At 53.7% G+C, this 14341-nt stretch overlaps 1 protein-coding gene across 4 annotated transcripts in view; it reads right to left on the bottom strand.

Annotated features, from left to right (window-relative positions):
• Window positions 1-4775: 4775 nt before the first annotated feature.
• Window positions 4776-14341, bottom strand: part of SFSWAP (splicing factor SWAP) — an 82412-nt gene continuing 72846 nt past the window's right edge. For all 4 annotated transcript variants that reach the window (XM_079943179.1, XM_079943180.1, XM_079943181.1 and 1 more), the window contains 3 exons: window positions 6858-7013; window positions 5464-5536; window positions 4776-5090 (listed from right to left, as the gene is read on the bottom strand). In XM_079943179.1, coding sequence (XP_079799305.1) covers window positions 5025-5090; window positions 5464-5536; window positions 6858-7013 — 295 coding nt within the window. In that variant the 3' untranslated portion in view covers window positions 4776-5024. The remainder of the gene's footprint in view (window positions 5091-5463; window positions 5537-6857; window positions 7014-14341) is intronic.

The following is a 14341-nucleotide window of genomic DNA, read 5'->3' as shown; positions in this document are numbered from 1 at the left end:
GGAAAATTGGGGTGCAGGTGCCAGAAAGGGGTGTTGGCAGGAAAGAGGCCGGCAGTGCATGTTCCCGCACCCTTTCCAGGCTTGTCGTCCGGTCGCTGTGCTCTGGGAGCTGATCTAAGGATGTACAGACCCAACTCAGTGAATTCCGGCTGCCCTACTTGGAGGCGATGTAGCTATTCCCAATTTAAAAAGAACCAAAGCTGAAAACCTATGTCCACAGACAAACTTGTGCATGAGTGTCCGTTGCAGCTTTACTCATAATGGCCCCAAATGGAAGCTGCCCAAAGAGCCACTGACCCGTGAAGAAGGGACACACAGATGTGGTGTCCACACAATGGAGTATTATTCGGCCCTGAAAAGCTATGCAGTTGTGAGGCATGTTGCAGCGTGGAAGAGCCTGGAAAACACACTGTAAGTGGAAAGAAACAGGAAGACAAGGCCACGAGCTGTACGATTCCACTTATAGGAAATGTCCAGAACCAGCAAATCCAGAGAGGCGGGAAGCAACGCGGTGGCTGCCAGGGGCTGGGGGAGGGGAAGGGGGCGACTGGTAGTGAGTAGGTGGTTGGTTTATTTTGAGGAGGTGGGAATGTTCTGGAATTGGATAGTGGTTGATGTTTGTACGGTGCTATGAGTGTACCAAAAGCCACTTTAAAGGGGTGAATGGCATGGTGTGTGAGTCTCTGCTTAAAAGGAGAGAAGGAAACGCGGGGATGACGGGTTGGGGGCTCTGCTCCAGGCGCGCTGGTGAAGGGTCGGCAGGTCGGACCCGCCTGCCCCGTCTGTGCTGTGTGGCCGCTGCTCTTCCGGCCCCGGCTGCACAGGGGACAGCTGCTCGCAGGGGTCAGCAGGTTGTGAAACTGAGAAGAAGCCAAGTTACTGTGCATCACTGAATCAGCGGTACCACGATCTCAGAGAGCGCGAAGAAGGGGAAGGGCCGCCACGCACACGGTGACGGGCTGCTTTGTCACGTGCAGTTGGTTCCCGACTTATAGGAAGAGGTTTCTAGACTCAGCAAGACACAGCCCTTCACCGTGCATCCCTATTAAACACACATTAAAGAGCGAGGAAAGTTAAGCAGGCTGGTGAGGTGTTGGAGGCGCTGTCAGGTCTGTGCTCTGTCCGTGTGTGGGGGAGGGGTAGGCAGAGGGAGGGGGCGGGGAGGGAGGGGGCGGGGGCGGGGGGGAGAGGGAGGGAGGGGGAGGGAGGGGGAGAGGGAGGGAGGGGGAGGGAGGGGGAGAGGGAGGGAGGGGGAGGGAGGGGAGAGGGAGGGAGGGGGAGGGAGGGGAGAGGGAGGGAGGGGGAGGGAGGGGGAGAGGGAGGGAGGGGGAGGGAGGGGGAGAGGGAGGGAGGGGGAGGGAGGGGGAGAGGGAGGGAGGGGGAGGGATGCTGCTTCTTAAATAGTGCGGGGAGGAGCCTAGCGGCTGGGAACGCACGAAGAGGGTCTGACGCTCCCACTGCCCTCAGCCTATAGCCATGTGCTCCTCGGAGCTCAGGCCTGCTCCTGCACAGCAGCTGGGGTTTCCTTCCAAGGCCCTGTATCAGGGCAAGTGGTGTCCCCGCAAATTCACGTCCACCCAGAACCTGAGAACATGAGCTTATTTGGAAAGAGGTTGCTGCAGATGGAATCAAAGCTGAGGCCGGAGATGAGCCCATCCTGGATTGTCCGGGTGGGGCCCGAACCCAGTGACAGGGTCCTTGGAGAGGAGGTGAGAAGCGGGGAAACACACGGGCAGGTGGTGGCAGAGCCGGAAGCCGTGCGGCCACGAGCCGAGGACACAGCAGCGCCCAGGACGCCGGCAGCGCCAGGAGCGGACGGGCAGCAGCACATCTGCCCTCAGAGCCCCAGCCCTGCGGCAGCCGGGTCTCGGGCTTCTGGCCCCCAGAACTGAGCGGACAAACTCCTGAGTTTTCAAACCCTGCTTAGTGGTGGTTTGGGCGGCTGCCCAGGACCCTGACACACCTCCCAGCTGTCCTCTGTGCCCACCCTGCCTTCCTGCTGTTCCCTAAACTAGGCCCAGGGCGACCTTCCCCACATGTGGAGGGATGGTGCCACCTGCCTCAGCGTCAGGGGCTTCTGCTGTGCTCGGGGGGCAAGTCCCAGCTCGTATCCCAGCCTGTGGGCCCAGCCCGCCCCGCCCCCCCTCACCCCAGGCCTGCTCCTGCCTCAGGGCCTTTGCTCACGCTCTTCGTGGCCCCCCAGCCCCAGAGCTCCCCCAACCCTCTACTTCCTGCAGGTCTCGCCCGTGCCTCTTCCTGAGAGATGCCTCCTTACTGAAGCCTCTGCAAAGCAGCCTCTGCCCTCGCCCCACTCCCCGCTGTGCGGTCTCCACCACCCGGCGTCTGGTACCTTCTCGTCTGTTCATTCCGGGCCCCCCTCAAGGCCAGGGGGCTTTGCTGTCCTGCCCTCAGTGGCTCCCAGCAGCAGCACGAGGGCCTCAGGAGGGATCCTCCACCTTTGAGGGGAGGCTGCCCCAGCCCGCTGCCAAGGCGGCGAGGGACTGAGGGGACCAGCCTCTGCCGGGGCTCCAGAGGCCTGGTGTCCCCGGGTCTCCTGGGCCCTCGGCTCCCCCGCCCAGCCCTTCGGTGCAGGCTCCCCAGGGGCTGGTCCCGCGCTGCTCTCTCCCTGCTCTGATGCCCGTGCTGCTGACTCTGGAGGCTCCGGTTACCAGCCACGTGCTGCGGGCACGAGGCCCCTGCCACCCGAGCTCCGGCCTGTTGGAGCCTTTGGCCAACAGCCTCCTCCCTGGACAGTCCCGTGGATGAGCCACGCCAGGCAAACCCGTGTGTCCCCAGCGCCGGTGCTGAAAGAAGCACGTGCGTGTAGTAACCCGCACGTGTAGTAACCCGTGTGCGCGCGCATATGCAGGTTGCGTCTACATGCCACCTTCCGGAGCCACGTTCAGCTAAACGTGCGCCCCTGCTGCGGTCCCCGCGTCTAGTCCGTCACCACAGGGATCACCCGGCCCCTCCCCTTGCCGACCTGGGACCCTGGGAGTCACTTGGGGCTCCTCTTTCTCTTTCTCTGTGTCTCTGTCTGTCTCCCTCATCGGCCCCTGAGCCCGGAACGCCTGGCCCTGCCCCCATTCGCGCCCTCTGCTCGGCGTCCCCTCTCCCCCAGGCCCACCGACCGCTGCCGTGGACCAGACCGTGTTGTCGGGCCTCCCGCCTCCAGGGCTTTGTCATCGCCTGGCTCGCGTGCTGAGCCCGGGCCCACGCCGGGCTGGAGGGCGCTGGCCCCTGGAGTGGGTTTTGCGTGCCGAGTTGAGAGATGGGAGGCCCCGTGCGCTGGCTGCGTGGACGGCTGTGGCCTGGCCTGTCAGGGGGACTCGGCACCGGCCCCAGACGCCAGGTGGGCAGCCCCCGACCCGCGGGCACGGAGCGGGGTGGATGGCTGGCTCTCGGAGGGCCCGGCATCCTTCGCACCTTCTGTGGGCAGCGGAGCCCGATTTCCCTGGGGCTTGGCCTGCGTCCCTCCCTCGCCCGGGGACCTATGGCCACGCCGTGCCCGCCGAAGCCCCTGCCGGCGCTGAGCCCGGACAGAGCTGGAGGAAGACGGAGCAGGGCAGCCGCTCGCCTGCTCCCTTGCTGGGAGGTGGAAGGGCCGCTCCTACTGCCCTGCCCGACTCCACCCTCGGCCAGGTCAGTGGAGACGCTCTCTGCCGCTGCCCCCCCGACCCCCGACCGTCGTCAGGGACGGGCTGTGAGGGTCCCCCGAGGAGCTGAAGGCGGCTGAGGGAGGGGCACCGGTCAAAGGCAGGACGATCTGAAGCGTGTGGGCAGCAGGTGACGGAAATATATCAACATTGGCCCCGGAGAGCGACAGATGTCCCTCCTGACGGTGCAGCGGACAGTGCAGGGTGAGGGCTGCTGGCCGGCCTGTGAGAACTTTCTCTTCATACTTTTTCAATAAATCTAAACGTGTTCTAAAGCTTCTTACAGAGAAGATAAAGGAGCTTTCTGTACAGGTACAGAAGCAGCTCCAAGACGCAGAGTAACTGCAGGCGCAGGGGAAGCAGACACGCGGTTTGCTTTTCTGCGTGTAGGAGACGCGGATGCAGATGTGGGCCGGGCGGAGGAGACCGTAATTTCCCACTTCCTTGTAGTTGTAAAAAGCAACTTGAAAGGACACACGAGGAAGTCATATTTAACCAGGTGGAGGAATCACTTATTCAACACAAATGGAACCCCAAACTGCTGAAAGCCGCCTGTCGGTGCGGCCGTCGGATTGAGCTTCCAGCCCCTCCTGGCAGCAGCCCGGCCCCCTGCGCGCTCTGGGTGGCTCGCTCCCGCTGCCCGTCTTCTCATCTCTCTGGGAATCTGGGTCACGGACAGCAAGCTGATCTGGACGCAGGTCTCACCCGGGCGAGTGGGGACATCCAGGCAAAACCTCACTGAAAGCTGGTGGGAATGTGGTTTTTAAAAAAATATTTTATTTTTGGCTGCGTCCTGTCTTCATTGCGGCGCATGGGCTCAGTTGTCCCGCACGGGTTTAGCTGCCCCGCGGCACGTGGGATCTTAGTTCCCCAAACAGGGATCGAACCCTCGTCCCCTGCCTTGGAAGGCAGATTCTTAACCTGCCACCTGCCTCTCCTGCTTTGCGGGGGCTGAAGTGGCTGTGGCCTCGCGCCCCGGTGCAGGGCTGGGGGAGCGGGACAGGCGACCCCTACAGCCGTCCCCATGCCGCGCGACACCCACGCAGCAAGTGTTAGAGGCCAGTGACAGACGACAAACAGTAATGAACTCACAAGCCAAACAAGGAAGAAACTGCCCACGGTGACTAGCTAGAAAAGGTGTTTTCTTCCCATTTTATTTGATAATACATTTTCACAGAAACAGGATATTATTTACAAATATACAGGTAAGAGACTGCTGGTCAAAAATCTTAAACCTAAAATGTCATCAAAAATTAATTTACAAAACCCGCCAACCGTCCAGGAGCCCCAGCGGGATGTCTGTGCAGGACGGGGCTCTCTGCTCTGCCAGCTCCTGGGGCCCCAGGCCCAGTCGCCCACGGCCGAATCTCAGGAGGCACTGGTCTGCATGTTTTTGGAAGCTGCGAGCATCGCTCTTACTTTGGCCATGAGGTCCTGTGCGAGGAGAAGAGGGCATCCCTGAGGGCTCCCGCTAAGTCTCAGGAAGGGGACGCTCCACACAGGGAAGTAGCTCGTGAATGTGTTAACGGGTGAAGACCGAGGAAACTGGGGGCAACGTGCTGGGTGGCTGGGGACACACCCAGGCAGGCTCAGGGCCCAGGAGGAGACGCTCAGGCCTGGCCGGAAAGGAGGAGACGGGGCTGACCGGAAAGGGGGGCCCAGGGACCAGCTGCCCTGGGCAACGCTGACACCACCGCCTCCAGAGGACCAGCTGGGACCCCCGTCAGGACCCACAAGATAAGGGGACAGGGAGTGGAAACCAGCCCCCTTAGAAGAAGATGGGAAGAAAGAGACCCTCCCGCCTTACCTGAGTGATTTTGCTCTGCACGGAAGAAACAATTGCTGAGGAGATCTGACCGTCTTTTTCCTGAGAAACTCCCCTAACGCAAGTAAACAGAGAGGTCAGAGGCTTAAAAAATACTTTAAGAAGGCATTTTGTTTTACTTGTTTCCAGTATCCTTAAAAAAGAAATCAACATTATAAATATATTTCACTTTTATGTTTTATGTAACACGTTTGAAATATTTCATAAAATGCAACATTATTCAAAGATATAGGGCTTCCCCGGTGGCGCAGTGGTTGAGAGTTCGCCTGCCGATGCAGGGGACACGGGTTCGTGCCCCGGTCTGGGAAGATCCCACATGCCGCGGAGCGGGTGGGCCCGTGAGCCATGGCCGCTGAGCCTGCGCGTCCGGAGCCTGTGCTCCGCAACGGGAGAGGCCACAGCAGTGAGAGGCCCGCGTACCGCAAAAAAAAAAAAAAAAAAAAAAAAGATGAAGAAAAGGACAAAAGCACAGAAAGCGGGCGCCACACTCCCAGAGCCTGACCACAACCCGAGTGGGCGCCTCTGGTGCATCGTGAGGACTTTCGGGGCCGTGGACACGACACACAAGTGGTGGTCGGGGCCTGTACTGAGTCACGTTTTACCTTTGAAGAAGCTGCACCTTAGATTCTGACCCACCTCAAGTGAGCTGTGACCTCTGCTACTCACCCGCCAGCATCGGAGCACCGTAACGCACACTTGCGGAAGCAGGGGGTTTACAGGCGCGATGGAGGACCTGATCCCCTGCCCCCGACCCCCGCCCAGGCTCTGGGTGGGTGGGTGTGGGCGGGCGGCTTTTCAAAACAGGACTAGGTCTGGCAAATATCCCCCGACAACCACGGGCAGCCAGGCAACGGGGGTCACCTGCGCTGGCACGGGGAGACCGCGGGACGATCAGCGTGGACGCCGACATCCCCACAGCCTGCGTGGTCAGGAAGTGATGGGTTCACCCCTGCCCGCTTGGGCTGAGAGGGAGCGATGGGTGGGTGGGGGTCCTGGGCCCCTGTCACCGCGGAGTCCAGTGCCCGACCCCCTCCTTTGGTCACACCGGGCTCCCCAGCTCCCACGCCATACGGTCCACGTGAGCACAAGGCACTACCGGCAGGGAGCCTGGAGAGACACTGGTTTGGGAACCGGCCGCTGGCACACTACGCGGCCGCCCCACACCCACTCGTAGGGTTCCCCTGCCCAAGCGCGGGGCGGGTGGCCCGGGGCGGCCTCTGGACCCACCCCTCCGTGTGCGCCCTCTACTCATCTGGAGCCCGAGTGACACCCGGAGGGGGTGGGGCGCAGGGCCTGGGGCCGGGGGTCTGCCAGCCCGCCCCTTCTCGGTACCACCCCCACCGGCCCCCGTGGCCCAGAGGTCAGGGCGGGGTTACCTGGAGCGCTCCTGGCTGGAGCCCCGACTCTCCACAGGAGAGATGCTGGCCGAGTGCCGGCGCGCGGCCTGCTTGCTCGGGGAGGTTGGCTGCGAGCCGGCCTTGGACTTGGTCCGCGACCGCGAGCGCCGCTTCTTCTTCTTCTCATGGGGGCTTCTGGAAGGAAAGCGGTTTTAGACAAAGGCACAGCGCGGGCTCCGAAGGAGCTCTGGGTGCTCTCCACGGGACAATTCAGCAATTTCACCCACCCTTCTATACACATTGACTCCTTTTCAAAACCAAACACATTTAATTAACTTGAAACGGATGGATATAACAAAATAAAAGTCGTGCAGAAGTAAAACGTGGACCACCTTCTCGCCAGAAGTCCTGCAGTCAGATGCCTGTGGGTTTAAAACACCATCAGCACTTTATCTGCATTTAAAATAACCCAAGATAAGTAACCAAGCGCTGTTTGTACTGCTTGTTCATTTACGCTGACTTCATGGGAATTTCCAACCAGAAGTGGAAAATCATCAAAACCCAGCACTGCGAGCACAGACGCTAGGCGTGTCCTTGTGGCCTGAGGCTGACGGCCCCCGGGGCCACCCGCTCTCCCACCACCCTCGTGGCCGCGCCTCGCTCTCCGCGTCCTCGCATCCTCCGAGTCGCCAAGGCCCGTGACTCCACGTCAGAAACGACCCCCAGCCCCTCCCCACTCCAGCCCCGCAGCCCGCACTCTGCCTGGGCCCAGCGCCTCCCGCCCAGAGGCAGCTCTCACTCCACTCCACGCCCTGCCCTGTGACCCCCCCTCCCCACGGCCCTGAAACACAGCAAGAAAGAGGGTATGTGTAGGTGGTGGAAGCGCTGCGGTGCAGGCCCCTGTCCGCTTCTCCTGAGACCACGGTTGCCCGCCCTTCAGAACCCGCTGGCGCCTGGGCTGCAGGCCGCCCTCCTGCTGGGACCATCTCCTGGAAAGTCTCTGCAGGCACAGGTCACCGCTGGTTTCATCAGCCCCCGTCTCAGTTTGTCGCTCCCCGCTTCCTCCCGGGCTGCGACTTGCTGCAAAGCACTAGAGGGTGGATCCCTGGCCGTGGGCAGCTGGGCGACAGGACGGGAACTGGACCTCGGGAGACATTGCCCGATGCCCACGCTCTCGTCCTCAGAGCGCGGCCGGAGGGTGGGCGACGGGCTTCTGGTGCTGTCACTTCCCTGCGTGCCGTCACTGCTCTAAACACGGACGTCCTGGGTCACCGCCTGCACAGCTCACACTCCTCCTGGTTCCTCGGGACTCAGGTGGCTCACAGGCCCTTCCCAACCTGGAGACACCCCGGGGCCTGTCTACACGCCCACCCACCCCACTCGTCGGGGCACCTCCCTGGGGCGGCTCCCGCGGACCCCTGGTGCAGGAGGCTGCTGGCCAGTGAAGCAAGCTGACCGTCCCGCCGGGCAGGGCGTGGCTTTCTGGCTCTGTCTCAACAACAAGGACCTGGCCCTGGGTGGTGGCAGCTGGGCAACTTCAGTTCAGCTGTGGGAAGTGTCCCTGGTGCGCTGGCCTACGTGCAGGACAGGAGCAAGAGAAGTGGTCCACAAAGAAGAGGCTCTTCCCGGTGCAGGGTACACAGAAGCGGGAAGTGCACACCACAGGCCTACTTCCTACATTGCAGACGTTTTGTGACTTTTTGTCACATGGCTAGAATTTCAAAAGCAGCAGCAAATAAAACAATAAATATTTAGGAGCACGTGGCATACGTCCCGAATGATTTCAGCCCCAAATCCGGCTAAGTTCCTACGGCTGCCTACGTGAACTAATTAAAGGTAGGTGAGCAATCCTGAACTGTAGATCACGTTCAATTTCACTACAGCTTGATCTCATGACAAAACTTTCTAAGCGTTCGCTTAAGGAATTAACTCATCTTTTTGCTTTTTAAATTGAGGTGTGCTTTATATCCAGAGAAATGCAAAGGTCTGAAGTGCTATTTGCTGAGTTTCGGCAGACATGGTGAAACCCAGACCCGTCACGACTAGGAACACTCTACCATCCAGAAGGTTCTTCCACTGATGCTCTCAGGCATCTGCATCCCCTGCCCCACCATCCCAGATACCCACTGCTCTGATTTCTACCACATAAATGGAAACTCAGATAAACCGGATCACACAGTGCTAGTCCTCTGTGACTGGCTTCTTCCGCTCAAGCAGTCTGACTCTGAGATTCCTCACGAGGGGGTTCTTTTCGCGGCCGGGTAGTGTTACACCGTATGAATCTGCCATCACTGGTCTTTTCGCGGCCGGGTAGCGTTACACTGTATGAATCTGCCATCACTGGTTGAGGCTCTCCTCTGTTAACAGACATTTGGGCTGTTTCCGGTTTCTAGCAATTACAAGTCAAGTTGCGTCTGTGGTCAGATGTTTCTGGCGAGTAAACACCTGGGACTGGCACGGTCAGGCCATGGAGCAGTGTATGTTTCACACTGTAGGAACCCGCCAAACTGTTTCCCAAGCGTTTCAACACTTAGTAATGTCCGTCTGCTTGTTTCCAGCCATTCTTGTCAGTGTAAAGAGCGCCTCACTGTGGTTTTAACCTGCATTTTCCCTGACAGGTGACTAAGGAAGCTGAGCACATTTTCATATGCTACCTTCACTGGCTATTTAAATATATTCTGTTTTTCCACCAAGGTATTTGTGGTTTATTTATCAAGAGAAAACTATTCCTTAGCCCAGATATGCATAGTTCATAGTTTCGAAACACAAGCATGTGACAAACTCCTGTGGAACTCAACCCAAAGAAATCCTTTCCATTCCAAAATAACTTTGCACTCTAAGAGATACCGGCCTTCCGCATCTCCTCAAAATCTCTTATGGAACCGTAACTTCTGTAGACATCTGCATGTGCCTTCTTTCTTGGTTCAACCATAGCAAGCTTACAGACAGCTGCGACACCCGGGGACACAACGAACGCTCCAGCAGTAGGAAAGTGCAGGCGCTTGGCCAGGAGGCTGCCCCGCTGAGGCCTCCTTACGGGACGCGAAGCTCCTCTCTTCCACAGCTCAGTGACAACAGCCTTCCAGGCCGATGGAGAAATGGACCTGAAATACATTCTGTTATGAAATGTCTTTCAAGCCCTCTGCCCCTCTTCTAATCGGGTTGCCTTTTTGGAACTGACATAGGCCTCTGTCAAAGATGCACATTGCAAATCTCTCTCCCCGTCTGGGGCCTGCCGATGCACTTTCTTAACTGTCCCTTTTGAATGAAGTTTTTAATTTCAATGAAGTCAAATTTATGATTTTTTTCTCTTATGGTGGCGTTTTCTACATCCTCAGGAATCTCTGCCACCTCATAAATGTATTCTCCTTGTTTTCTTCAAAAACAGAATGGTTCTAGTTTTCATGTTTAGGTCTGTGATCCATCTTGAGTTAAGCTTGGTATTCGGGGTACAGGTCACTTTTCTTCCATTCTGATGTCCAGTTGTTCAATCAAGTTTTGCTGAAAGACGACTTTTCCTCCCTGCACTGTTTCGGCTCTTCACCCTTTTAAGGTGTGCAGCGCACGCCGTCTGACTCCTGTGGCTCTTAGTAAAGTCCTGAATTGGTATGAGAGTCTCCAACTTAGCTTTCAAGGTTGTTCTGACTGCCAGTCAGCGTGCCGAGGGCACAAGAAGCCGAGGGCGGTTCTGATTGGGACCGTATTGGGCCTACAGATCCTTTTGTGGAGAAGAGCCATCTGAACGACACTGAGCCTTCCAGTCCACGAATATGGACTTTCTCTCCATTTATTTAGGTTTCTCCTAAACATTTTCTCTGAAATGTTTTGTGATTTTCAGTGTAGAGAGATCTTATACACATTTCCTTACATTTATCCGTAAGTAGTTTGTTTTTTTGATACTGTTCCAATTAGTATTGTTTTTAACTTCATTTTTCGGTTGTTCTAGGCTAGTATACAGAAGTAAACTTAGAGGTTCCTTAATAAGAAGACACAGTTTTGCGCTCTCCTTTGCAATCTTTAGGCCTTCTATTTCTTTTTTCTTGCCTTACTGTCGAGGCTGTGAATTCTATTACAGAGCAGACACCTTGGCCTTGTCTCTGATCTCAGGGGGAAGGCACCAGCAGGTGTGATGCTAGCTGTAGGCTTTGCAAAGATGTCCTTTGGGAATTCTCTGGTGGTCCAGTGATTAGGACTCCACACTTCCACTGCTGAGGGCCCGGGTTCAATCCCTGGTTGGGGAACTAAGATCCCACAAGCCACAGGGTGTGGCCAGAAAAAAAAATAGATGCCCTTTACCAGATGGAGAAAATTTCCTTCTATTCCTGCTTTGCCAAGTTTTTTTCCCCCCCCTTTTCTCTTTTTAATGAACAGGTGATGAATTGTGTCAAATATTTTTTCTGCATCTATTGAGATGTCATATGATTTTCTTCACTTATTCTGTCAATACTGTGAATTACAATGACTGGTTTTTGAATGTTAAAGAACCTTGCATTTCTGAGACAAACCCCATTTGGTCCTGATGTATTTTATCCTTTTAATTAATTGCTAGACTCAAATCAGCTAACACTTTGTTAAGGATTTTTGCACTTATTTTCCTGAGAGTATTAGTTTATGAATAAACACATGCGTGTACACACACATCCACCCCCCCCCCCCAACAAAGCACTCCACACTCCACACCACACAGATGTGCACACTGTCCATCTGCTTTAGGATGGTCTCATGCGGTGAACTGGGAAGTGTTCTCTCTTCTACTTCCTTTGAAGTGTCTATAAAATTGGTTACCCCCTTTTTCTTGAATGTTAGACTCTACTGATAAAAGTCATCTGGGCCTGGAGTTTTGTGGAAAGGTTTTAAATTATAAATTCAGTTTATTTAGCAGATGTGGAGCTGCTTAGATTTTCCATTTCTTCTGCTGTCCATTTGGTAGTTTGTTTCTTTCAAGGAATTTGTCCATTTCACCTATGCTGTTAAATTAACCGGAAGGAGATTTATTTTCTTATTATCCTTTTAATGTCTATAGGGTCTTTCATTCTTGATCAATCTAAAAAAAGATTTATCATTTTTAAAATTATTTTCAAAGAACCATCATTTGCTTTTACTGTTTTCCTCTGTGAGTCTGTTTTCTATTTTGTTGACTTCTGATCTTACTTTTATTATTTCCTTGCCTCTATTTACTTTGAGATTAATTTGTTCTTCTTTTTCTAGCTTTAGACAGAAGATTGGTTCTTAGACCTTTCTTTTTTTTTCTAATAGAAACACTTAAAGCTACTAACTTCCTTCTGAGTACAGCTGCAGAAGGAGTATGTTACATTTTCATTATCATTCATTTCAACATATTTTCTACTCTCTCTTGTGATTTCTTCTTTGACCTATGGGTAATTTAAAATGTGTTAACTTCCAAGTATTTGGGGACTTTCCAGATACCTTTCTACAGATTTTTATGTGTAAGAAGACATACTCTGTATCATCTGAGTCTTTTGGAATGTGCTGGGACTAATTCAGTGTTACAGGGAACGATTTAGCCTGGTGACTGACCCACGTGCATGTCACGAGAGTGTGCATGCTTCACTGCAGGTGGTAGTGTTTAGCGGGTCAACAGTGCTGCTCATATTTGCTGCGTCTGTCGTGTTCTACTGCCTGCCTTTCCCTTTAGTTCTGTCAGTTTTGTTTCAAGTATTTTAAAGCTCTTTTATTCAATGCACACATTTAAGACATTATGTCCTCATGAAGAGCTGGCCCCTTCATCATTATGAAACTGCCTTCTTTATCTCTAGCACTACTTTTTCAAGTCTGCATGGTCTCCTGTTAATACGGCCACACCACCTTTCTTCTTATTAGCACTGTACGGTGTATCTTTTAGATCTTAACCTATTTGTATATTTAAAGTATCTCTTATAAGCAGCTTAGTATTAAGTTTTGTTTTTTAATGCAGTCTAAAATCTCTGCTTTTTAACTAGAGTTTTTAGTCTGCTTACATTTAATGTAATTATTTGTATGGATGGTGTTAACAATCTTCTTGTTTTCTAGCTGTCCATTTGTCCTTTTTCCTCCTCTTCCCCACTTTTCTGCTTTCTTTTGCATTAATAAAGCATTTTTATGGTTCTCTTTAACAGTATTGGATTTTTAACCTTTTTATTTTTAGTGGTTGCTCTAGAGAATTATGATATGCATCTTTCAATTGTCATAATCTACACTGAATTAATAACACTTCATGTATGATACAAGAACCACAGAACAGCAGCATATTCCCATTCACTCACTCAACAAGCGTTTGCTGATGTGCTCGGTGAACACTGAGCTGTAGGGATTCAATGCTAAACCCTGCCCCCCATCCTAACCAATCACATACTATTTACTGTCATAAAGTAACCGGGACTTCCTGTTGGAGTGTACTGTAATATGATTTGGCTAAACATTTTCATGAATTTTACTTTTAAAAATATTCACTCTGCCCAGATCTGGATCTCCAAACACTAAAAGGAACCAGGATTCCTAGGAGAAACAGCTGACCCCAGGTCTGGGGCAGGGAAAGCACAAGCTAAGCCTGGAATATCTTGGGCCAAAAGTGACAAAGTACTCAAAGAACAATGGGGCCAAATGTGAGACAATGCTACCATCAAATAGAATATAATGGCAACGGATTGTTGCACAACAAATAAAAAACAAATCCCCAAACCCAAAGTCCACAGTGATACTAAAACAAAGGGGGGTGTTTAGAGAAGAAATGAGGAGAAAGCTGCTGGCCACAGGACACTCACATTGTTCCAGTGCCACCCCACAGATGACTTGTTAGTTCAAAGAGGTATGATTACACAGCAGACACAACCTTAACCAAGTGATCAAACTCAGTGTCACTGGCAACGGGACAAAGGGACACTTGTGTGCCTCCTGGTGTGATGCAGTGGGAAGTTACACAACATCACTATAGAGTATTCTTGCGAAAAATACTTAACATGAACACAGCCAAAAGGACACAGTAAGACAAATCCAGAGTGTGGGATCTTCAATGATACAGGTGACCTGGGCTTGTCAAAGTCATGACATGCCCTCACAGGAGGGCATGAGGGAGGAAGAGGAGGAGAGAGAAAGGAAAGCAAATGTGGTAAAACGTTAACACTGAATCACGCTACAAGTTACATGCAGATGGGTGTTTTTAAGTAGTAAGTTAAAAACTTTCTAGTAAGTTAAAAGTTTTTCAAAAATAGAAGCCAGGGGCTTCCCTGGTGGCACAGTGGTTAAGAATCCGCCTGCCAATGCAGGGGACGTGGGTTTGAGCCCTGGTCCGGGAAGGTCCCACATGCTGTGGAGCAACTAAGCCCGTGCGCCCCAACTACTGAGCCTGCGCTCTAGAGCCTGCGAGCCACAGCTACTGAGCCTGCACTCTAGAGCCCATGGTCCACAAAAAGAGAGGCCACCGCAGTGAGAAGCCCACACACCGCAACGAAGAGCAGTCCCCACTCGCTGCAACTAGAGAAAGCCCGTGCGCAGCAATGAAGAACCAACGCAGCCAAAAATAATTA

This window comes from Stenella coeruleoalba (assembly GCF_951394435.1).
Source record: "Stenella coeruleoalba genome assembly, chromosome: 14".
Taxonomy (NCBI): Eukaryota; Metazoa; Chordata; class Mammalia; order Artiodactyla; family Delphinidae; genus Stenella; species Stenella coeruleoalba.
This window is presented reverse-complemented; position numbering and strand designations above follow the sequence as displayed.